This window comes from Siniperca chuatsi, linkage group LG3 (assembly GCF_020085105.1).
Source record: "Siniperca chuatsi isolate FFG_IHB_CAS linkage group LG3, ASM2008510v1, whole genome shotgun sequence".
NCBI lineage: Eukaryota > Metazoa > Chordata > Actinopteri > Centrarchiformes > Sinipercidae > Siniperca > Siniperca chuatsi.
Window position 1 is genome coordinate 18,011,890 of NC_058044.1, and position 25,726 is coordinate 18,037,615.

Here is a 25,726-nt window from a genome sequence, read left to right on the forward strand (position 1 = left end):
AGTCGCTAAAACGCTCCGTAGAGCTGAGGGAAACTACAAAGTGGGGTGATGATTCTCTGTGGGTCATCATGTGATCCACTGTTAATATAAAAATATTGACTGAAGCACCTTTAAGTATAGTGTCCATCCACACTGAATTTTGAATGAGGCTGACAGGTTGTGCTGTTTGTGCCCCTGCCACCAGGTGGAGCGTTTGAGGTGAAGCAGCACTCGTTCTTCACAGAGCTGGACTGGAACAGTTTGCTGAGACAGAAGGCAGAGTTCATCCCTCACCTGGAGTCAGAGGAGGACACCAGCTACTTTGATAGTACGTTTCCTCTGGATTTATGTGTCTGTAAAGTACAGCGGCTACATCAATATTAGGTTTATGGGTTGTACAATAATTTTCTGAGACCCTTCCAGTCAGAAATGCACATTTTATGTTGAAGTGACAGCTCATATATTTCATCTCCTCTCTCCCTCCCCTGCCAGCCCGCTCGGATCGTTATCATCACATCAATACGTACGACGAGGATGACACCAATGACGATGAGCCTGTAGAGATCAGACAGTTCTCTTCCTGTTCTCCTCGCTTCAGCAAGGTCCGACTTTGCTTGTCTGCCGCCCTCTCCTCTTCCATCTCTCTCTTACCCTCTCTGCCATTTTCCTTTTTTTTTCTCACTGTGTCAACCTGTTATTTTGTCACTTGAAATTATTTGACAGGGTTTGATGAGGAACGAGTCTTAGACAGATAAAATGAGATCTTACTGTACAGAGAGCAGCACCTGGAGGCTGGACTCAGGTCTCTTACCTGGAGTTCAGAATGTCTTACTATGCTGTTGTAACTGTTGTAACACCATTCCTTCTTATTCTTCTTGTCTCCAATTTCTATTTTAAGCCACTCAGATGCCCATGTGCCTTTAATGCATTTTGCTCTACATTTCTACAGATGTGTGTTTAATGACTTATACAATCTTTCATCGTTATTTCATTTTACACATCCAGTCTTTCCATGGCCTAACCTCTTTTAATTCTAATCTGTGACTCTCTCTCAGTGTGCCAGTGTGTTCACAGCCTGTCACACTTTTCCTCTCAGGAGGGATTTTCTCACCTCATGCTGTCTTTACTTTCTTTCTCGACTCTCCCACTTCCATCCTCTCTCCCTCACTTGCTCTGTCTTCCCTCTGTCTTTCACCTGGTCCATCCCTCTCATGTTTGGGTTGTGAAGTCGTGAAGGAGCTCTTCAGAAAATCGAAAGTTCCTCATTGAGGTTAAATTTGAGATGTATTTGAAGTTACAGTTGTGGGCTATTGAGTGGCCTTGCTCAAGCATAACAAGTGTTCAAAGACCTCTGCTGAATACACACACATAATCAGGAACACACACATGTATTTGATTCGTTATAATTTATTAATGTAGAGCTGCAATGATGAGTTGAATAGTAGATTAATTGATGATAGAAAACTAATCAGCAAGTATTTTGATAATTACTCACTTGAGTCATTTTTTAAGCAAAAATGCCAATTCACTGGTGTCAGCTTCTCCAGTTCACAAAAGGCTTTTTTCACATATACAGTTGTTCTCCCCAAGACCTGGAAACAGACTTTGATGTCTAAAATCAGTGGCGTTCCCCTCTAAGGAATATTTTCTTTGCTTTTATGAACATTTTATTGTATTCTCAATTGTATGTATAGCACCAGTACTTTTAATGTCTTTAATTGAATTATGTTTTTATTGTGTTTATGTTTTTTATCTACCTTGCTCCAAAAAGAATTTCCTCTTCTACTGTGGGACACTAAATACAGTATATCTGAACTTAACTAAGAAAAATCATCATATAAAGTAGTGCATAACAACAGTTGCCCTATATATATTTTATTATAAGGGTATCAGTCTGATACATAGCAAATATGTAATATATGAAACAAATACAGTAAATAAATTATTGCAGTAAACAAATACATACAGTACCTGTAACCCTCTTCACCAGAGCTGTTAATAACTGCTAACAGACCAAATGATTATTGATCTGACTGTGTCCCCCTGCAGGTATACAGCAGCATGGAGCATCTGTCTCAGCTGGAGCAGAAAGCTACGACCTCTGTGTCCCGTCGGGAGCACAAGGGCCCACGGGAGGACAAGGTGACCAAGAGAGAGAGCCTGGGCAGCTTCAGCATGAGAGACAAGAGCTGGAGGACTGGGTCCCCTGAGATGTAAGTAGTGGGAATCATTGAATGAGGGGTTTTAGAGGCATGTTCATGATTTATGTATATAATTGAGGTGGGGTGTTCTGTATAAGTGGCTCCCTGAGGGTTTTTTCTCTTTCAGCAGCCTAGCTGTCACATACCCCAGTGTGCCTGAATAACTGCTTTCTATCTCACTGACACCAATTTTGACACTTCTTATATAAAAAGAACTTTGTGTGAGAGTTCACACTCACTTTGAGTCAGCAACAGGCAACAGATGCCACCTCTACAAAGACTGGAAAAAGTGGAATTGGATGGCTGGTTCACATGTTTCTCACAGAAACCCAATATGTTTCTGATGTGTCAGGGTTTTTTTTCATGATTTGTTGATAAATAATGCAAATGTAGCTGCCTCTCTCACTCAAATCCAGTGTGTAATTTTCCAATTAAGTTACACAAAAGGAAAATTACTGGTAATTTTTTTTAACTATTGAATACAGGTGGTTTAATGCTATTTGTACCCTCAATAGTAAAGTTGTTACCTACAGTTATTAGCAGACACAATGTTTTTGCTCGTCTTCTGTTATAGTCAACATCTTTCTGATAGTGATTATTCATATTGGATTGAAAATGAAAGACACCTCTCATTACCTTGCATGAAGGCTTTTAGTTTTTAGCCCACCTCAATGAAAAAATACTCTCATCCTGGGATCTAGATTCAATAAACATAATTCTGCTCTGTTGCTCTGCTTGTCATGCGTTGAATCAGCTTACAAAGGCTACAACCTGCTGGATCCAGACTACATTCTATTAACTGACACATTTCTGATTGAGAGCATACAGCAGACACAGATTTTCATTACTTCTCATAACTCCATTTCACCTCAATCTTTAGGATGCATATATCTGGATTTCAATCCCTCTACATTCATATGTAAAATAAAATCAGTTATTCACACATTCTGCATTCATAATAGTTAGAAAATTTGATAAGGTAAAGGTGGCTCCTCTATTACCTTACATATTGGATTTTTCCTCTTACATATCAAATATGAATTATCAGTATCTAACCAGCTATCATTACTTTTCGGCTACAGCTCATTATATCCATTCATTTCTTTATTTAAAGGTGCCCTGTGGAGTTTTCTTGTAAACAAACAAAAGTTATGTTTACATTCAGTGCTACTCTAACACGCATCGTTGAGTTTTAACAAACATGTTGAATGCATTTCCTTGCTCATAAAACATTTGCAAACTTAAAAGATTGAATCTTGCATTGTCTAAATCCATGTTTACTAGCATGCAGACTTCTTCTGTCCTGCCTTTGCTGGCACATTGCAGCATATCTTGGCGCATAACCGTCACCTGTAGATCAGTGGAATAGTGTGACACCATTGGCAGGAATGTGTATTGCATAACCCATGTGCACATGCACACACGTGTGTCCTCTTATCTTTTTAGCCATGCTAGCGGCAAGGCTCTACAGATGTCAATGCCGTTAGGTGGTCCACCACTTTGGTCTTGATTGAAATAACTCAACAACTATTGGATGGATTGCCATGCCATTATGCACAGATATCCATGGTCCCCAGAGGATGAATCCTGCTTACTTTGGTGATTCCATGACTTCTTGTAGTGCCACCATGAGGTTCAAATGTGTGGTTTTAAGTATAATGTATTGACAACTGTTGAATGAATTGCCATGAAATTTGGTACACACATTCATGTTCCCCTTCAGGATGAATTGTAATAACTTTGGTGATCCTCTAACTTTTTATCTAGCACCATCATCAGGTCAAAATTTAATTTGGTCCCATACTTTGGTTTCTGACCAAATACCTGTAAAACTAATGACATTCCCATCAGCCTCATCTGTTCTTTGTGTTTACTGCTAATTAGCAAATGTCAGCATGCTAACAAGCTAAATTCCGATGGTGAACATGGTAAACATTATACCTGCTAAACATCAGCATGTTAACATTGTCATTGTGAGCATGTTAGCATGCTGACATTAGCATGTAGCTCAAAGCAGCACTGTACAGCCTCACAGAGCCCCTAGCATGGCTTTAGACTCTTAGTCTTGTTGAATAATGGATTCTTACGGAGAAGACAATGTTTGCATTATCTTATGTGACTGTTTCTGTGTCCTTCTGTCGCAGGAAGCGCCTGTCTTGTTCAGAGTCCCTCTACATGGACGGGGATGCAAGCCCTCCCCTTGGTGCTCGCCGACGCTTCTCAGCACTGATGGATACACATCGTTTTGCCTCACCCGTAGACGGTGAGCCAGACTTCCTGTCTCGCCAGGTGCCCATCAAGGTCCGTGGAACCTCACTGGATGGGACCAGTGTCCCCTCACCGAGTCTCCTGGAGCAGAGGAACAGTCTGAAAGAGATCAACGGAGCAGGTGTGTTAGCAGGAGGAAGTCTCTGAGGTAGTGAAAGGTTATGAGGGTAGAGAGGGAGAAGGAGAGGAAACAAGCGAGAGGGCAATAGGGAAGGTGATAAAGAATAAATCAGACAGAGAAAGCAAGGGAGGGTAAAAGCTGAGGAGGTGAAAAAGCAACCTGTAATACCTTATTAGATGGCTACTGCTGAGTTAGTGGGCAGCTGGACAATTCTTAACATTGCTATTTACACCTCTAAATGTTACTTTAAACTGAAAAAAATATAATTTCCACCTGACATCCTCACAGACAAATCGCCTAGACATGGAGAGACACCGGGAGTTACCATGGCCATCACAACATTATCCCCAGGTCCTGCAGCAGCCAGTCGTGATGTGATGACTCCTCTGTATGATCCTCTTGGGCCCCGGGCCACCAATGACCTGGTCCTCCGCAGGGCGCGCCATCAGCATTTATCTGGTGATGGAGAGAAACGCAACTCCAGACCCGGAAACAAGGTCATCAAATCAGCCTCAGCCACAGCCCTGTCTGTCATCATACCATCAGGTGAGAGACACAAGGAAAGAATAATATCCTTCTAAAATATGACTTTGTGGCACACTAATACAGTATCTCATCTCTCTCCTCACTCTCCTGCCTCCAGTGGAGCAGCATGGCGGCTTTTCTCCGCTGGCCAGCCCCATGTCTCCCCACTCTTTCTCCTCCAACCCCTCATCCCGTGACTCTTCACCCAGCAGAGACTTCTGCCCGGCAGTCAGCGTGCTGCGCTCTCCCATCACCATCCATCGCTCTGGAAAGAAGTACGGCTTTACTCTCAGGGCCATCAGGGTCTACATTGGAGACAGTGATATCTACAGCGTGCATCACATTGTTTGGGTAAGAAACTTGTAGTAGTATGTACTATTTGGAGATGTTTTGCACTGGTGCTGAAATCACTGACCTCACATGAAGAGGGATGGCTTATGCTGTGACTTTTGAGTGTGTGGCATTAAATGGATCAGCGACTTAAAAATAAATGAAAAAGAGGATGGGATTTTAGCAATATCTAAAACTATTGAGGAGTTGATTGATTTCAGTTTTGGGGTACAAATTTCCCCAGTTAAATATGTTATTTGTCATTCCCGTTACATTTGTCCTATAATAACAAACATTTACTAGTATTATTTATAACCAAACTAAAGGGAAAATAATCCATGCTTTCCTCTAATCTGACAGTACACAAATGTATACCATCTGAACTGAAACGTTCAGGCTCATCTTAGGATTGATTGTTTTCAGTCTTTCAAAATACTGTCTAAGATTTAAATACTGTACTCTGAATGTTTACATGTAATTGATTTTTCCCTGTTATGAACATGAATGTTTTGTGTGAATTGGCAGCATGTGGAGGATGGCGGGCCCGCCCAGGAAGCTGGCCTGTGTGCCGGGGACCTCATCACCCACGTCAACGGGGAGCCTGTCCATGGTCTGGTCCACACTGAAGTGGTAGAGCTCATCCTCAAGGTAGGCAGCAGTAGGCTTATTCATTCTCAATTGTACTGTAATATCAATATTTCTGTGTAATTCTTCTGTTTCTGTCAACGCAAGGCCACTTAGTATTATAAGTATTATATATTTTATATATATATATATTTCAGATTTATACATATATAAGATTTCAAGTTTACTCATATACTTAGACAAAGTGCTTGCAACTCCATGTAACTCTGAGCTTAGTGGCTCTTTAGTTATTCCAAATACACATTAAGTTTGCTAATTCATTTTGTAAATAAAGGTAAAATGTGTAGGTAAATAAGCTTGACAGTGGATAATTGTAAGCATCGGTGTAGAAATCATTTAATGTCATGATCTGTGCAGAGTGGAAACAAAGTGACGGTGACAACCACGCCTTTTGAGAACACCTCCATTAAAGTGGGTCCTGCCCGCAAGGCTAGCTATAAGTGTAAGATGGCCCGACGAAACAAGAGGACCATGGGCAAGGACGGCCAGGACAGGTAGGAGTTTACGATACAATAGTAAAGGCGTTTGCCAGTTTTTTCTTACATACAGTGCAATATGAAAATCTGTCAAATACCTCTGTGTTTATCTAGTGAGAATCCCAGATCAAGGGGCAGTGATTTTGCACATTTTAGTCCATTAATTACAAATCAGCCTTTTCACAACGTCCATGCTATCTGCTGGATTTGATTTTGCATAGCTCATGATTTTCATGCTTTTCGGTAGTTGAGCCCGAAATGTCAGATGCTTCTGCTTCCTTGAATGCAACAACAAGTTCTCAAAACTTTGACAAGTTCACTGTGATGGATTATCTTGTCTCTGCAAAACAAAACATAACGTGCAAAAAATGCATTAAAAAAACTCTTGGTATGCTTTGGAAAATGGTAAAAATGGCAAAACCACTGGTATAGTCCTTTTTTATAGTCAAATCTATTCATGTATATTATGCCCATATACTGTATGTTAATCCCATTTCAAATCTTACTTTCTCATTCTGTCTATCCTGCAGTAAGAAACGCAACTCCTTGTTCCGTAAGATCACAAAGCAGTCCAATCTACTGCACACCAGCCGCAGCCTCTCCTCTTTGAATCGCTCCCTGTCCTCCAGTGAGAGTCTTCCTGGCTCCCCAACTCACAGCTTGTCTGCCCGGTCCCCGACTCAGGGCTACCGCTCCACCCCTGAGCCCTCATTCCTGGGTAGGAAACTGGAAATAAATGCACGAACAAGTGTTCATATAGAAATAGTTCAAGATCAGTTCACATTAGGAATATTTTCCTGTTTTTAAAAACTGCACAGAAAACAACTAGATATATTTTTAAGACATAGAATTGGGAGTTATCCAAATTTACTTCCAAAACACAAAGTATGGCCTGTAAAGTGAGCTTTTAAAGCCAGAAATTGTACTAGCCCTAAAAGCCAAAATTCTCTTTACTTTTAAATCAAAAGTGTGCCTTTTCCTCAGGGATTCTATTATCTTAATTTATCTTTTTTGCTGTGTGTGTTCCTGTAGGTGCTTCCTCCCAGAGCAGCTCTCCAGCCTCTAGCACTCCAAACTCCCCCGCTCCCTCTCAGCACATGAGGCCCAGCTCCCTGCACGGCCTCTCCCCTAAACTCCACCGCCAGTATCGCTCTGCCCGTTGTAAGTCTGCCGGTAACATCCCCCTGTCCCCGCTGGCCCACACACCCTCCCCTACCCAGTCTTCGCCTCCACCCTTGTCAGGCCACACCGTGGGGAGCTCCAACACCACCCAGTCCTTCCCTGCCAAGCTCCACTCCTCGCCGCCTGTGGTTCGTCCCAGGCCCAAGAGTGCTGAACCCCCTCGATCACCTCTTCTCAAAAGGGTGCAGTCAGCAGAGAAGCTGGGCTCGCCTCTGACCCAGTCCAGTTCTACCGGAGGCCTGGGGGGTCCGCTGAGGAAGCACAGCCTGGAGGTGCAGCACTCTGAGTACCGTAAGGACGCATTCCTCTGCGAGCTCGGGCTTCAGAGCCTGCTGGAGACAGAAGGGGAAAATTTGCCTCCTAATCCTCCACCCCTGCCCTCATCCTCTACTACCCCAGAGACTGGTGTCCTGAAGCCTGTGAGGAGACTAGGGAGACAGGAGTCACCGCTTAGCAGGGAAACGCTGCTGGCCGGGAGGGAGAGGGAAGAGAGGGAGAGAGGAAGAGAGAGGGAGAAAGAGAGGGAGACTGATACAGGCACAGTCCTGGAGAGATTGAGTCGGGTTGGAGCAACACTATCCCAGACATCCATAACAAGAAGACCTCATACAAGTGAGCTGCCCTTAAGCTCGCAGGCTGGCCCAAGCTCCAGACCAAGTGCAGAAACCACTAAAGCTACAACTCCTAGCACCACTACCAAAACAACAGGGAGTCTAGGTGGTCAGAGGGGGGCTGAAAAGAGTCCGGCAGACTTAACTCCAAAACAGCAAGACCACAAGGCAACCAAAAGTGTGTTCTCTAATAGTAAAGATCCCCAGGAGCAGCTATGGGGCAGAACAGAACCAAAGCAGGAAGGAAACAACAAGAGTAGGCCTGGTTTACCAGGTGCTGCCTTTACCAAGAGCTCTGCTTCTACTCCAGATAAATCCATCGGCATCAACGCAACAGTGACAGCAGTTCCTCTGAGCATGAATAAAACCTTTAAACCATCAGGTATGGGGGACAGCCTGAGAACGGCTGGAGCAGAGAGCAGTGACTCGAGGACTCCAGACCTCGGCTCCAAAAGCCCCAAACTCCCAGCTCGTGTTCTCACTCCCGTCGTCCCCCCACATGGGCAGCCGCTCTCGTTGGGCAAGGTGAGGCAGGGACTTGGGCCTGTCAACTGCTACCGGGGAACCCTTGACTGGGAGGACAAATGTCGCCTGGAGGTGGTGGAGGAGCATTCGCCTTCCCCCTCTCCCTCCCCGACTGCCGTCACCCCCTCCCTCTGCGGACCTTCCCTTTGTAAGTCGCGGCCTGTCTCCCCCGGCGAAAAGACAAGCTTCGTCAGCCAGCTGACCACTGTGGCCAAAAACGTCCTCGGGCCAATCAAGCTTGGCTCCCAGGAGGGGGCCAAGAGCAAAGACCAGCAGACTAAGGCAGCGGAGGAGAAGCAGGGAGGCACAGCAGGAAAGTCTGATACTCCTGCTGGAGGTCGAGCGATTTTTGGGGCTGCAGTGGTGACCCAAAGTCCTGCTGGTTCACCGCTAGAGAAGGCTGCAACAGGTAGCAGCCCGCCCAAAATGTGACCCCATGGGGTCCCTAAATGGGACATGAGCTAAAAAAAAAAAAAAAGATGCCTTTTTTGGAAGAACAATGCAACAGGAGTTACGCACTTAAAAACAATGTACATTCCAGTTTCAGAGTATATAAAATGTTATATATTGATTCCAATCATTGACTGATTCTAACTTAAAACCAGGAGTAAAATAATCTACTGTAAAGGTGCATTATCTGTTGATTTTCTATTATAAAGTATTTAATAAGAAGACTCTTAATGTAATGTGGAACACTTTATCAGATGTATATGTGTGTGGGTCTATGTGAATGCATGACATATGGTATGTACTGTACATGTATTATAGGTACAAGAAGGTCAAAAAGTGCTTTACCGATCAAAACATGCTGAATACTGTGAATACCAAATCCAGTCACTCTATTTTGTCTTTCAACCAGCCCTTTCTTCTTTTACTGCTTATCAAACAAGACAAAGAAACAGGTGGATGAACTGAGGCACAGTTAAATTGTAATATTTGCATTAAACAACATGAATGACACGCAGCCTCAGCTTGGCTACAGTGGGTAAACAAGCAACAAGATGATTAAGCTCATTTCAGCAGTTTACTGAGTTGTTGTGCATGGTCAGACAAAGCCAAAGCAGGCATTCTGTCAGTGGATGTCACATCAAGCTCTGTCTGTCTCAGGGGATTGTGTGTGTGTGTGTGTGTGTGTGTGTGTGTGTGTGTGTGTGTGTGTGTGTGTGTGTGTGTGTGTGTGTGTGTGTGTGTGTGTGTGTGTGTGTGAAGCCACCTTGGGTCTATTTCTGGATTCTTGAAGGCTGTGTCCTGCTGCAGAGGAAAGCGGGGTTGACAGAGCTCAGGCTCAGCGCTTATCTCCTCTTCGCAGGAGGGCTACCACAGCCCTTTTCTCCCTCTGCGTATGACTGCAGCCTGCACATAAACACACACACACACGCAAACACATGCACACACACACTCACATTGCCACAGTAGGCAGCAGTGTCAGCAGCTGATTTTCATGCATTTAAATCCCCACCCCTGTGGTCCATGAATTGGGATGTGAGTGTGTTTGCGAATGAGTGAGTTAAGGTGTGTGTGTGTGTGTGTCTTTTCAAGGGGTAATTACACTCGGCACGGTTGACTCAGCAAGAGTCATGACAGAAACCAAACTGGAAATAAACAGACAGCAGATAGGATCCAGTAACAGTTACATGCTCTGCTACTTTATTAACAAATCACACAGGCACAGTGATGATTACTTATGTGGATATAGTATGTAAAAAATAATTATAAGCACATATACAGTGAACCCATGTTGTTTTAAGCCTAAACAGGAAAAGCAGGCAGTAATGGATGTAGCATACTGTAATTTGTTAAAGGGCTCTTTAGCTAAGGTAGGGTTTGTGGATGTGGGCATGGTACAGTATATCACAAAGAACCTGTTACTGTAAAAACAAGGTTATCTACAGTATAATTAGAATGGCTGTGTTGTTAGGTACTGCAAGCTAGGTAGTCAAGATTGATTAATGCTCACATTTTGCTATGTAACATACTGATAAAGGTGTTTGAGTCAATAATCTCAGCAAATGTGCTGAGAAGGATAAAATGTTCACAGGAAAAACAACTTTCTCTTCTCCCACTGGTCTTATTCATGTCCTTTGTAGTTCATTCTCAGTAACTATCCAGTGTACATAATCTTATGCAAACCATTTACAGCTGTGTGTGAGGACTGCTGTCACTATACTGCTACTAGTTGATTTACAGTCTTGGGCAGAAAGAAGGGTTTTAACAATTTAATCCATCTTTGATTTGACTTGTTACATATCCCTTTGTGACAGTGATTTGATTAAAATGACTTTGATTCTTCTAAGCTCTACAAATGTAAACTGATTCAGCCAACAACAGCAACATCACACCAAGGCAGAAGTTCAAAAACTGAAATTTATTTTCTAGTCCAAACTTTAGGCTCACAGTTTTAACTTGCTAAATGTAAATTTGCTCTCCAACTTTAGCTGTCAGCCGTTTTGCGTGAGGTACTTAGTGTACTGTTGTGCTGGGAGCGGTTGCTCGTTGTTTTACATCAGCTGGCAGCATTGTTGTTGGTTTTATCAGTCTGAAAAAAAAAAACAATGAGCTTGAAGTGGCTAAAAGCTATGAAGAGCTACAAAGTAGGAAGTTGATTTTTGTGGTATCAGCAAATACAATCTTCTTACATAAAAAGTCATTAATATAAAAAAATGTCTTAATGCATCTTTAATGCAACCTAAATTGATTTTAATCTATTTAAACTTTTGGAAAGGGTTCTGTTAGCAATACATCCCCGACTCTAACAATGTTTGAGGGTGTCCCAATGATTTTAAAGTCCCATGCAGTACATGCATCAACCAGAGTTTTGTTTTTATTTGGCATTGTACTCTACTGCCCTCGAGTGGTTCAAAATATCCACTGTTAAACATGTTTCCATAAAATGTTCATTAACAACCCGTTAAGCCAAGACACCAAAATACTGCAGAATGGATGTTATTAGCCATAGGGTTACTGAATATGCATTTATGTTTCTAATGACAAAATATCTGCAGTAATTATCAAACACTTGAAACATGAATTTCTTCCTCTTCTGTTGTGTTCTTCACGTGACTGTTAATTATATCTTCTGGAATAGGGATTAACATTTTTTTAAATATACTGTCTTATATATTCTACTCATAGGAAGCAGTTCTTTTATATCTTGATGTAATAAATCAGGTCAGCTCTGATCACCTGATTAAGAAAACTGACTGTAATGTAATCTTATACAGCTATTATGCCCACTTTCAGGCCTTTCCCCAATCAGTGGTGTCTATACTAGTGTTACATGTTTGAGAATTTCTTTTTTCTTTTTGTGATTGACAGAGAGCGTAGTAGAAATGCACTTTATTTGGAAGAAAAATCTTTATTTGCTGGTATTGTTTGTAAGTTGCTTTGAAGAAAATACACACATATATATATATATATATATATATATATATATATACTCTGTATACTCTGTATACAAATATGGATTCTACAAATGAACACAAAAGTCCACGTATAAAAACATTCCACATTTCGCTGTTCACTGAAAGTGTATTTATTTGTACCATGGGGCATTTTTGTTTGTGATAGATGTGATTCAAATGCAGACACCTGAAGTGCAGTATGTGGAATAAAATTCTGAGATTTGTTCCAAAACTAACCACCTCTCACTCTTTTTTGACTGTAATCTGAAAAAAAAGAAATAAAATCCTGCAGCAACGCTCATATAATCTTATCAGATTCTTTGGTTACAGTATACATGCAGGTAAAAACGTACATGTCACAGAAGCTGTAACTAATAACAGAGATTGTGGCTGTATTCCATTTAGGTTTATCTGTTCGAGAGACCAGCTATTGTCCATTCTGACTCACTTGCATGGCTTATTTCCCAACCAGAGGGTGGGCAAAGGGGAAAAACAGGGGGGAAGAAATTAATAGACCTTTTTTTCAAAGCATTTAGACTTGCCAAAGACAGGTGTAACTAGTAACATTAGTAGTTATTAGTTGCTGCATTGCAGTAATTGTTTTAATGAAGCCGTCATTAATGTTATTAGTAGCACCTGAGCTTGAGAGCTGAGAGACAATGGGATAGTTCTGACACCATCCCTCGTGACTCCACCCACCAGCTCCACCTCCCACACCTCAGCAGGGGCCTGGGCCTCTCCACAACCGCCCACCCCAGAGGCTCCCCCCTCCCCTACTGCAACAACGACTCTCTCCATCTTGGAGAAGAATGTCATCAGACTGTTCAGGAGGCAGAGACCCCGCAAAGCAGCTGGACCAGACTCTGTCTCTCCATCCACCCTGAAGCACTGCTCCGTTCAGTTGTCTCCGGTGTTCACAGACATCTCCATGCCCAAAACACCAAGGAGCACAGGACTTAATGACTACAGACCCATCGCCCTGACCTCTATGGTAATGAAGTCTTTTGAGCGCCTTGTGTTGTCACACCTCAAATCCATCACAGTCCCACTCCTGGAGCCCCTATAGAATCAACAGGTGTGTGGACGATGCAGTGAACATGGCCCTCCACTTCATCCTCCAGCACCTGGACTCCTCAGGAATCTACGCCAGGATCCTGTTTGTGAATTTCACAACACCATCATCCCGGATCTGCTGCAGGACAAGCGCTCCCAGCTGAGTGTGCCTGACTCCACCTGCAGGTGGATCACAGTATTCCTGTCTGACAGGAGGCAGCACGTGAAGCTGGGGAAACGTGTCTCTGACTCCCAGACCATCAGCACCGGTTCCCCCCAAGGCAGCGTTTTTTCCCATCTGCTCTTCTCCCTGTACACCAACAGCTGCCCTGCACCTCCAGTCACCAGTCCGTCAAGCTCCTGAAGTTTGCAGATGACACCACCCTCACTGGGCTCATCTCTGGCGGGGGATGAGTCCGCCTACAGGTGGGAGATTGACCAACTGGTGACCTGGTTCAGCCAGAACAACCTGGAGCTCAACACTGTTAATACAGTGGAGATGGTTGTGGATTACAGAAAGACCCCAGCCCCACCCGCCCCCATCACCCCATGTCCTTCCGTTTCCTGGGCGCCATTGTCACCCAGGACCTCAAGTGGGACCTGAACATTAGCGATCCATCAGCAGTCCATCAGGACCAAAACCTCATGCCACAAAAACAGTTTATTTTCGTCTGCAGCCGGCCTCATCAAGGCCCGGGACCACCACTGACGCTGACTATAATAAAAATATGAGAACTAGTGGCTTGGCTCTTACTGAGCCAGCTCAATCAAAGGGCGCAATAATGAATGTCATTCGTTGAACCTGTGTTTTTCCTGCTATAACAAGTCAAAATATCATATGTGAAAAAGGCCTATTGAAGTTATTTTAGACCTGCATACATAAAATCTTTTCATTTAATATTCATTTAAAAATATTGGACATGTAGCACCTGTCACTTAAATTATTATTATTATAAGAATACAGATTCTATACAAATACATATCATTTGTGTATTTACTATAACATGATTTGTAGCCTTGGTTACAGATTACATAACGCTAAGAGTTAATATTAGCCAATGGCGCACCGCTAATGTCAATTATTCGAATATTATCCAATGAACTTTCTCACAGCGATTACTTCAACCAATGGCGTTGTGTCAGGAAAGGACAACAGGAAGTAAATGTCCTCTGCTGTCAAAGGGAGATGCTAAAGCGGTGGCTGGTCAGGGAAGCAAACCTCGCTATGTACTGGATTATCTTCGCAATAGTGTGTACAAATGAGCTCCTTTGTTGAATGGAGGAACGCGTGCCGTACTGACATCAGCTGCGTTTTGTTGAAAAGTCATTAAGATCTTTGGTCAGTCTGGCTTGAATGCTAGGTAGCTAACGCCGGGGTTAGCGTCTAAATATGCTAAAGTTAGCTAGTTTTAGTAAGCTAGTAGACTGAATTAATCTGTGAAGACTGCAGTCGTGGGTGAAGAGAGAGGAAATCGCTGCTATGATTCAACCTACTACAAGACACCGACCAGCGTAACCGGCTTTTACTGCAGGTACGTAGTTGTTAGCTAGTGAATCTTTAATTTTAGGTAAATTAATTAACTATGTTTAAAGGAGGTGTACGGTTACGGCGGTCACTTGATTAGTAGGCTTAGATGTTGAGTTAGAAGAAAAATATCGTTTATTATATTGCATTGATGTCGATGGACCAGAGAAATACAGATAAATTACCGTAAGGATGTTGGTCAAAAAGTCTGATTACTTATTTGCGGTCCCGTGACATTAATAAAAACATTACTAGTGTCGTGACAGATAGATTTCTGTTCTGCAGTGAATAATTGCATTAGGTGTTTAACAGCTTGATCAACAATAATGAAAGGTGACAGCCACCATAATCAGGTGACTTTCATTGACGCTGAAAAAGCCCGACATGCCGGTTGTCAAATGCTAATCACATGATTTTTTTTCTCACATACATGTTCCCATCAGGGCAATCAGTGACCTCACACAGTGCTACTGTTCCCTGTTGAAAATGCTACTCATCAGTTTCAGGGGAAAAGTCACTGGTACTTTCCTTTGTGTTGTGTGCATTGTGAAATCAGTAGTTGAAGACCGATGACTTAAGTTTACACTGACAATGTTGTATTCATTTATAGTTTTTCAGGAAGTGAAGACTTGCTGTTGGCATACAGACTGGTTGCAGTGCAGCTTTCTTTTACAGTATAATAAAACCGTGTGATTTTAACAGTTTAAAATATCACTCATAGCCTTGGAAATGTAGTTTAACAAAATAATCTTGATTTAAGGGACTATTTTCTTTCTACTGATAGTTCCTACATGAAACTGCTCACAACAAATCTGTGGATTATCTTTAGTATTTTTTAGAAAAAATATGTATTGTTGATTTTTGGGTGAATTGTCCCTTTAAGGTCTACTTACTAGCTTTTTCAGGGCCTTCTAGGGCTGCAAGTAACAATTACTTTGATTACTGGTTAATTTGCAGGCGATTCTCATGATAAATCAATTAAATTCCCGATTTTGTCTGTAAAATATCAGAAAATTGTAAAAAAAAATGCCCATAACAGTTTCCCAGAGCGCAAGGTGACGTATTCACGGTATCGTATTTTTTGTCTGACCAACAGTCCAAAACTCAAAGGTCCAAAACTCAAAGGTTTAGTTTGTCAAACTACTATTTCCAAGGTCAAGAATCAACTTTCCCGCTCATTACAATCCGGTTATTCTCATAGAAAACAACTAAAAAGCAGAAAATGTTGAACATTGTTTTGATCCACTATTCGATTATTTGACTATTCTTTTCAGCTCTACTGTCAGCCATCTTACAGTCTCCATCAGCAGGTGGAGCTTACGCAGTTGTCATGAGATTTGATGGCTTTGTGTAGCATGCACATCAGCACTTTAGTAGTTTCTACTAAAATCACACCGCCAAGAAACCAGCATCTCTACAAGTTAATCTATAACACCAGTCTTTAACTTGGTCAGTCACCATCTCAGTAACAACTTTAAAAAAAAAGGTGCTTATCACTATATCATCTTGAATTAAAAGTTGTTTGCCTTCTGGAGGCATTAGATTGGACAACATATACAAAGTTCCTCCAAAACAACACCATCTAATACTGAGCTTGCGAGAGGAGCCACTTTACTGTAGCCTGTCAAGTCAGTTTCATCTATAGACCAAAATCACAAATTTGTCTCAGAGGGCTCTACAATCTATATAACATCCAACATCCTTTCAGGTTCACATAAGGAATAACTCATGCAGAGACATGCAATATAGGCAGAAGTAGGAATGGTAAAATGATGATGTGGAGAAACAGAAATATTCGCCAGTATTAGGTCAAAAAAGTACAAACATATAATAGTGAATACTGAGTAAATATTAAGTATAATACGTTAAAGCGTTTCAGGCGGAGTGTAAAAAGTGTTTGGAGTGAACTCCTTCCAACAGTCAATAATATACCCAATCTCTTACTGTCTTCCTCCTTTTCTTTCTCCCCAACAGTTCTGTGTTGTAATGAGGAGTACCAGAGCCGAGCTCTGAGGGCTCAGAGGCATGATGAACTCCGTTTCCCCCAGCGCAGCCCAGTACGTAGGGGTAGTGATGCAGGATGAGCTGGCGGAGAGCCGGAGGCAGCAGCCTCTGGAGCGGCAGGGCAGCTTTGGTCTAAGACCGCCACAGACTTCAGATCCCAGCAGAGAGGCAACCGGAGAGCCTGACGAGATGGACAAACTGAAAGCCAAACTGATGTCAGCATGGAACAACGTCAAATATGGTTTGTACTCAGTGTTGAAGGAAGAGTGTGTAGGTGCCTGTGTTTGTGCATGTTTTTGTGTGTAGAAGGCTGCAAAGATTTGTATTTAATGATCAACATGTTGCAAAACAACATGACAAACGTCTGACAAAGCCTCAGTCAGCCTTCTCCAATAGCTACTTTGCCAACTTCCATTTTTCCTCCACTCTTCTTTCTGTAGGTTGGACTGTTAAGTCTAAAACCTCCTTCAACAAGATATCGCCAGTCACTGTCCTGGGACACTCCTATCTCCTCAACAGTGAAGGTAAGCTCACACAAACGTGTTTTAAAAATCTGAAGGTTAATCCCTTTCTCAACAAAAGTGCCTGTCAGAGTAGATGCTCTATTTCTGCAGACGCCAGCTACAGCAGACCCCAGGTGTTGTAGTGATGTGTGTTATGGTTAACCACAGTGGGTAAACCCTTTTCCGCTGAAAAGTTGCTGGGTTTACATCAGGGAACACAAAGCAGCAGACCAAAAAAAAAAAAAAAGCTTCCCTCTGGCTTATATTTCACAGACATGTAGACTAAGGGCTGAACGATATGCAAAAAAAAATCATATTGTGATTATTTTTACAGAGATTGTGATATGAGTCACGATTTTAGTGGGAATGGTAATTTTTGCAATTCATTTTCACTGAAAAAAAAGTTAAAAATGATGACGCTGTGATTTTTTTTTTTGTGACAAGCATGTTCCCTTGCATCTGGAGAATATGATTTGTAGGTCGGGGCATCTCTCTAGCACCACAATGCTTCATTTACAGTATAATAGTATGTTGGGACATATTTTACCTTTATCAAAAAATTGCAGCTCCTGCGATTTGGATATTGTACTTGACCACATTGCGATTTCGATAATATTTTGATTAATTGTTCAGCCCTAATGTAAACTGATCTTTCTCATGTCAGATAAACGTGAGATAAAATTCACAAACAGTTGTTTGTTTGAATCAACACAGTGTAAGAGTTCGCACTCAGGTTCTGTTTCTTTTTCTCCGTCTCGTCCTCCTCTCCTTCTCCTCCTCTCAGACGAGGTGGAGCGTTTTCGTCTGGCTTTTGTGTCCAGGATTTGGCTGACCTACAGGAGGGAGTTCCCTCAGCTGGAGGGCTCCACCTGGACCACAGACTGTGGCTGGGGCTGTATGCTGCGCAGTGGACAGATGCTGCTGGCACAGGGGCTCCTGGTCCATTTGATGCCCAGAGGTTTGTCTCTCAGACAGTTACGCACAGTTTTACTTTCACCCACAGAAAATATAGATCGATTTGAATAAGTTGTCTCGTGACAGATAATCGGACAGATCTGACAGTTTCATCCTTTCTCTTTGTCTATTTCCTGTGTTCTTCTTCCTACTTTTTATATTTGTACTTCAAGTTTATAATAACTCAGTGTCACTCATTACTTTTTTTCTGCTGTTTATCTCTCTCCTCTTGTCCTTTTTTTAATGCACATATTTTATACGTCTTACTTATCCCATTTTTATTCTGTTTTTTTTTTCATTGCAGACAGTGTTTGTCTGTCTCATGGCTCCTTGTGTGCTTCTTCTCTCTTCCGCTCTCATATTCTGTCTTTTTTTATAAAGCGTTTTCATTGTGTGTCCATGTTAATCAGTATGGTATGGCATTCAAAAGATGGCAACTCTCTGATTCTTTAAAGCTAAAGACTGAAGATATTCAAGAACAAAATTCCCCAGATCTTTAGCCTGGCTGTACTTGATTGCTTAGTGTAAGCCTATATTTTAATTTATTTTTTTATTCTGTAGATTGGGCTTGGCTAGATGCTCAGCAGCTAACCGATGTGGACTTTGAGGTGTTCAGACCGCGTTCCCCAGCCCGGGCTGGAGGGGTCCCCATCCCCTCCTTTGGCTCTCCACGAGGATCCAACACCCCTGAAAAGTCCCTGCCAAGTGATCAGGCACCGAAATGCAGCCAGAGAAAGAGACCTGAGTCTGTGAGGGACATGCAGGAAGAGCCCATCCACCACAGGCTGCTCACCTGGTTCGGGGATCAGCCCCCAGCACCTTTTGGGGTTCACCAGCTAGTGGAAATCGGCAGAAGTTCAGGGAAGAAAGCTGGTGACTGGTATGGCCCCTCTATAGTGGCACACATACTACGGTAAGGACATTGTTTTTACAAGCAAGGCTTTAGTATTTTCTTAAATGATTTACATACAGTAGTTGACACACTTAGAGTTATGAATCCATTTTTCTTTTCAGGAAAGCGGTAGCCAAAACATCTGCAGTCCACAACCTGGCTGTATATGTGGCTCAGGATTGTACAGGTGAGATTAACAGACTACATATTTGTTGAATTGGATAATTTATTCCTTCAGTATGTTTGTTGCTTTGCTCCAACATGTGCTCCTTTGAAAATATCTCACCTAAAGAGGTCTCCTTGCATGTATTTTCATGCATGCCTATTTTTCTTATCATGTTTCTGGGCACTGCAGTGTACAAAGAGGATGTGGTGCATCTCTGTGACCTGTCACTAAGCCAGACTCCCCCTGATCCGTCCAGCCAAGCCTGGAAGTCTGTCATCATTCTGGTGCCTGTACGGCTGGGAGGGGAGGCCCTCAACCCGTCCTACATCGAATGTGTCAAGGTCTGAATATTCTGCCTCACACCATCGACCCCTCTGTGTTCCCTGGTGTAATGTTTCCTAAAGAACTATGTTGCCTAACTTAAGTTCTCTCTCATATCTCTGAACTCATATTGAAAACATTTGTGTTCATTTCCAGAACATCCTAAAGCTGGATTGTTGTATTGGAATCATAGGAGGCAAACCGAAGCATTCACTTTACTTTATTGGCTTCCAAGGTGAGAACCAGCCTCTTCTTGCTTTTTTTAAAAAATAAATAAAAAAACAATATCCTTAATCAGAAGAAGGACCTGGTGTTCTTTGGATACGGCATGTAAGAGCCGGGACTGTAGAGTAGCCAACACTTTTGGCTCTATCTGCCATAGACAGGATCTTGTAGTATTATCAGGATACTCCCACTACTGCCTCCCTTTAATCTTGACGCTCCTGTTTGTCTCATGCTTGGCTTACCTGTCAAGGGTTGGTTAACTGAACTTAGGCGCGGTAAACATAAGCAGAGCAACACTCCTGTGCTTTCGGCAGTGTGCTAATCAGGAGTCTGTTGCTGCAGGGCTGAGTGAAGCCGACCTGGAAGAACCAAACTGCAACCACCTCACATGACTGTAGCTGTGTTTTATAAAGAGGTTTTTTTTGTAAAACTCATAATCATGGCTAAAAAAATGGAATAAAAATTCTTTAAATCAACACCTCAATTGAAATTTCCTTGTGTGTGAACAAGCGGAGTTAGTCAAATTGAAAGACGCCGCTCTTCACAATTTGATATTTTCGTGTGGTGCATCCTTCCCAGCGCAACAGTTTTTGAATCTGTGATGTTATCGTAGAAAAGGTTTCAGTCGTAGTCATCTGGACACTGTTTTCAGAATCAAGGCGTTTGGCTCCCATCCGGAAGTCATTCTCAATTGTGAAAAATTGGACGGGAACTGGAAATTTAAACTACTCTGAGTTACATAAGCCCTGCCCTCAGGAAGGAATCTGCCTGAGTATCTGTAAATAGCTAGTTTCACCTGAAACTGACCTAATAGTTTCAAGATGGCCCAGTAATCAGGCCTATTGTTCTCTGGCTGCATCTACTTCATCACTGCTAAGTGCCTGATTAGCATGTGATAGGCGTGACCAAGGTGATAATACACTCTGATAGACTTTGGGCAGATTAAATCTCAGACCACCATTTCTGTTCAAAGAGGGGTTCTCTTTCTTCACAAAAATGGCTTCCTTGACGCCCCGTTCAAACCAACTCTTCTCTCTACTAAGAATCTTCACCTCGCTGTCTTCATTTTTGTGAAGAAAGAGAACCCCTCTTTGAACAGAAATGGTGGTCTGAGATTTAATCTGCCCAAAGTCTATCAGAGTGTATTATCACCTTGGTCACGCCTATCACATGCTAATCAGGCACTTAGCAGTGATGAAGTAGATGCAGCCAGAGAACAATAGGCCTGATTACTGGGCCATCTTGAAACTATTAGGTCAGTTTCAGGTGAAACTAGCTATTTACAGATACTCAGGCAGATTCCTTCCTGAGGGCAGGGCTTATGTAACTCAGAGTAGTTTAAATTTCCAGTTCCCGTCCAATTTTTTCACAATTGAGAATGACTTCCGGATGGGAGCCGAAACGTCTTGATTCTGAAAACAGTGTCCAGATGACTACGACTGAAACCTTTTCTACGATAGAACACTCCTGGACGAATGAGGGACTACACCGTCTTAATCTGTGATGTTGGTTGCATGATGGTGATACTTTAGCCTTTCCTAAACCTGGAGTTAAACTGACTACGAGCAGACTTAAAACAATGATTTAAACACAGCCTACCAAGTGACCATAAGCACAATAATAGACTTTTTAAAGTTTCATGTTATTCAAAAACAAGTGGGAGCTTTTTCTCAATGAGTTCCTTCAGTGCAGTACAGCAAGCACTCTTTCAAATATTTGGTCACTGCTCACAGGCAGTAAGACACCTTATTTAATTATTTCATATAGGAGTCATGTAAAGCTTTCTTCTTCAAAGCTGTGTAATTGCAGTCGGAAGGGGGAAAAAAATCAGACCATGTAACCGCTGCCTGTGATAGGCTTCGACCCTGTCAACCAACAACCAACGCTTCCCAAAATATACTTCTCGCTAATCATTGATTTCCCCTTACTGGAACAATGATTCTGAAAATCATCAAGACACACAATAGAAGAAGTGAAAATAGTTTTTCTGCAACAAGGTTTGGTTTCCAAAACACTAACTATTATTTTAAGAGAGAAATTGGGCCTTTTTTAATACAGAGGTAGATTGTTTTGGTGCCAGTATCGAATGACTGTTAAATGAAACTGCAGCATATAGCACTTGGAATTAGTATTACCGCTTAACTGTGGCAGCTGCTGCTTGGGTCAGCGAGAACAGCAAATGTATGATAGCCATTCATCTGTTTCTTGCCAGCTGATTGGCACCTGACAGGTGGTGATTTTATGCTTTTAATACACTTTTAATTGTGACTTCTCCTTCCTGTCTGTTAGACGAGCAGCTGCTGTATCTGGACCCACACTACTGCCAGCCTGTGGTGGATGTCTCACAAGTCAACTTCTCACTGGAGGTTGGTTGCACTGTCTGTATCTCTCTCACTGCAGTCTGTCTGGCTTTTTATCTCTCTTTCTCAGATCATATTGGACATGGACCATGTAACTTTCATACTCAATTGTGTTTTGACTGTACAGACCATTAAAGATAACATGTCCTGTCATGAACTTTTATTGACCCTTTTATTGTATGACCTCTGTCTCCTTCTGTCATACTCTAGTCGTTCCACTGTAGTTCTCCCAAAAAGATGCCCTTCAACCGCATGGATCCCAGCTGTACCATCGGCTTTTACGCCAAGAACAAGAAGGACTTTGAGTCTCTATGTTCTGCTGTCAGTGAGGTGATTTTTTTGTGTCATCCCCCCCCCCCCGCCACACACACACACACACACACACACTGTCTAAATTTCATAACATTTAATAACAGAAAAGAACATAAAATTACTTATTACCGAATAACAGAATTCGCCTGGTTAAATTTATTCGCGTGGTGTGGCCAGAAGCAGGGGGGACAGGAAATAGTGTTGGTGGGGCTGTAAATATAACCTGCAGGAGCTAGCATGGCTAGCAGGCTAACAACAGCAGTCCACAAAGTTGTAAATTATACAGGTTCTTATGAAAGATTTTACCATCATTAACCTCTGTCACTGTCCTTACACTCACTGCAGCCAGGCAGCATCCTTCCTTCTCTGCTACTTGTATTATTTGGAGACGTCAACTAACTGTGAAAGTAATCGACAGATTAATTGATAATTAAAATAATCATTGATTACAGCTCTAGTTTAACTCTGGCTCACAAACAATGTAAAAAGACTTGATTTGATAGATATTCATGTACTCTCTTGACATGACATTGTTCACATTCAATCCGTCTACTTGTGAGATCTTCTGTAGCTTTGTAGGACAGTTTATGTTGACCAGGTTTTGTTGTCCTCGCAGGCCCTGTCTTCATCGAAGGAGAAGTACCCCATATTTACCATTGTAGAGGGCCAGGGTCAGGATTATGGACTCGAGGGTCACAGCAGCAATAACAGTGGACCTGCAGCCCACATTCTGCCCCCGGGCAAACTGGGCCGGAGTAACAACAGAAGAAACAGTGATGAGTTTGTCTTCTTGTAAGGCACTGAGGAGGATGCTCGCTCATCAGTAGGGGGCAGAATAGGACCCCTCATTTCCTTTCAAAGGGAAGAACTAGATTCTGTTAATGGTGCAGCTGCAAGGTGGACGTGACGCTTTTGTGCTTTATTGCCTTCACTGGTCAACGGAAATAAAAACTGTGTGGCTTCTGTCATGTTTGTGTGGATGGATATTATAAGCTAACAGGCATTAATGGCTACTGGCTGGAGCAAATTTTTACTGGGCAAAGGCATGATTTCAAAATGGATCATGGCTAGAAATGTTTCAAGTACTTGAAGTATTCTTGATTCACTTTATCAGACACCTAAAAAGCCTCAAAGTTGAGTGTGTACGACTAAACTCAAGTGCTTTAATGTACTCCAGTTACACTCAACTACTGTGTTTTTGTCCTGGTGTGAACTGGACACACTGAGGGAGATTTGTGGTCTACATGATATTTAATTAGCTAACTGGTCGGGGGGGCTGATATTGTTGTTAAATACCACCTGCTGTGCATTTCCTTTTTATTTTTCATTCTTTACGTTTAATTTATCAGGTTTATGAATGTGTGAGCGAGTGTGGCGTTATTGTAGTTTATTTGTTTTGTCTTTAATAAGTATACTGATGTATTTAGGAGTCTTTCACGTTGTGTTTCACAGAGGTTTCAAATTCTTCCAAGAGCATCTTGAACAGTTGTAAATTCATCCTCGTGTGGCAGTCTGGCCCGAATATCACACAAATGACCAGCTCCCACATGCTTTGGCTCTCCATTATTGATTATTAAGAATATGAAAATCTGCTACTGCATTGCTCCTAAAGAGCTCCTGAAGCTCCCGAAGCTCCCAGGTTGGGGGTGAAGAGAAGTGATCCCTTCGGTTGGAGATGGATGTGTAACTTTACCTGGTGAGCTGTGGCTTGTCCCATGAAGCAGAAGTCTGGATACATTTGTAAAGTGAAACCCAGAACACTTCAGGTTCTGGGTTTTACTTGGCATAGTATACAGTCAATAAGACTGTATGGAGTTTTTGATCTTCAAGCTTCTGTTGCAATGTCATTTGTGTTTTGTTTGTCCCTTTTTTACGTGAAGGCTACTACTGCAACTTGCACTGCTACTGTTATTTGGTTTGTTGTCCTGATAAAACTTCAAACACTGGAATCACATTTTACTAGTATCTCACACTTTATAGAGTGGCATTTTTGAAGAGATGCACTCTGTTTTGTTCTTACCTGATCACAGTAAACTGCAGGAGAAGCATGTTTATTCAAAATGCAATGTTTGTCTTCTGTAATTCTCTGAGGAATGAGTGTCTTTAACATCAGTTTGTGTTGCAGTTCATTCCAGTAGTAAATTGCATGGTTCCACTGTTCAGAGTTGGTATGAGGAACTTTTAAAGTTAACTTTTCTCCTGTGACCTGGTTTCACGTTTGTTCACTTTGAACTCTTTGTTAAATATCCCTGCAACTTCGACAGAAAGGCTTATAAATGAATGCACAGGTATGCTGATGGATCGGTGATGACCGTCCAACCCTTTTTTTTTTTTTTTTTTCAAATTGTGTGCAAAATGGCATCCAATGGTTTAACGTGGGTTAGGTGTTCAACATTGGTTTGTTAGAGGCATTAGAGGATGTAGGCTTTGGATTGGATTAACCCCCTTCTCATTCCAGTCTGTTGGTTTGTTCTTGACATGAAATACTAATGTATGCATAAATTCCAAAAAGGTTTCAAAAGTTCACCAAATGCTGCAAACTTCAAATGGACTTGATTGTCATGTAATGCAATGATGTTACAGGGTGAGAGTGAAATCTGCTGTGTACAATAAATGTTACACAGGAGATGCATTAACACTGTGTAACTTGTTGCTGTAGTTTAGTTTCAGTTTATTTTAGGTGTTTCATGGCAGACTAAGTACTGCTGTTGGTCATTGCAATGCAATAATGTGTTTATTTCTGGCACATATTTTGTGCATGACATTTGTCAGTACTGAGATAGGTGCACGTCTTTAGGTTGCATTTTTATTTATCTTCATTCTGTGAAAATCATCTTGTATAGAAAAGGTGTCATATTTTATAAGCTTGCAGCTTTGGATGTCATGGGTTCATGCAGCCTTTAGGCCTCTGTGTGTGCAAGTTCTGAGAAATATTAAAATACTTAATTGGTAAAAACAAGCCTTCAGAAAACCCTTGATTGCACTTAACTGTAAAATTTCTGAAGAATATTGTGTCTTGGTTATTTTTATTATCATTGATCAATGATATAATTTATCATTATTTTGTTCAAAATTAGTAATATTTGATAATTTTGTAAATTATTTGTATTTATTGTATTTTCTCCAGAGTATTGTATTTTTTATGCT

At 41.8% G+C, this 25,726-nt stretch overlaps 2 protein-coding genes and 1 long non-coding RNA gene across 8 annotated transcripts in view; 2 read left to right on the forward strand and 1 right to left on the reverse strand.

Annotated features, from left to right (window-relative positions):
* Positions 1–12,500, forward strand: part of LOC122873493 (microtubule-associated serine/threonine-protein kinase 1-like) — a 71,689-nt gene extending 59,189 nt beyond the window's left edge. For all 6 annotated transcript variants that reach the window (XM_044190239.1, XM_044190240.1, XM_044190242.1 and 3 more), the window contains 10 exons: positions 185–307; positions 472–581; positions 2,029–2,192; positions 4,325–4,569; positions 4,858–5,115; positions 5,213–5,445; positions 5,950–6,072; positions 6,427–6,563; positions 7,076–7,263; positions 7,578–12,500. In XM_044190239.1, the coding sequence (XP_044046174.1) occupies positions 185–307; positions 472–581; positions 2,029–2,192; positions 4,325–4,569; positions 4,858–5,115; positions 5,213–5,445; positions 5,950–6,072; positions 6,427–6,563; positions 7,076–7,263; positions 7,578–9,295 (3,299 nt within the window). In that variant the 3' untranslated portion in view covers positions 9,296–12,500. The remainder of the gene's footprint in view (positions 1–184; positions 308–471; positions 582–2,028; positions 2,193–4,324; positions 4,570–4,857; positions 5,116–5,212; positions 5,446–5,949; positions 6,073–6,426; positions 6,564–7,075; positions 7,264–7,577) is intronic.
* Positions 6,564–9,739, reverse strand: LOC122873494. The gene is made up of 3 exons (XR_006377463.1): positions 9,659–9,739; positions 7,052–7,271; positions 6,564–6,885 (listed from the first exon to the last, which is right to left on the reverse strand). It is a non-coding gene; the product is annotated as an uncharacterized LOC122873494 (long non-coding RNA).
* Positions 12,501–14,451: 1,951 nt separating the features above from the next.
* Positions 14,452–25,540, forward strand: atg4da (autophagy related 4D, cysteine peptidase a). The gene is made up of 11 exons (XM_044188871.1): positions 14,452–14,849; positions 16,817–17,087; positions 17,287–17,370; positions 18,134–18,307; positions 18,865–19,216; positions 19,318–19,382; positions 19,551–19,702; positions 19,839–19,917; positions 22,197–22,273; positions 22,478–22,597; positions 23,196–25,540. The coding sequence occupies exons 2-11, from the start codon at positions 16,868–16,870 to the stop codon at positions 23,373–23,375; spliced, it is 1,503 nt and encodes a 500-aa protein (XP_044044806.1). The 5' UTR covers positions 14,452–14,849; positions 16,817–16,867; the 3' UTR covers positions 23,376–25,540.
* The last annotated feature ends 186 nt before the right edge of the window (positions 25,541–25,726 follow it).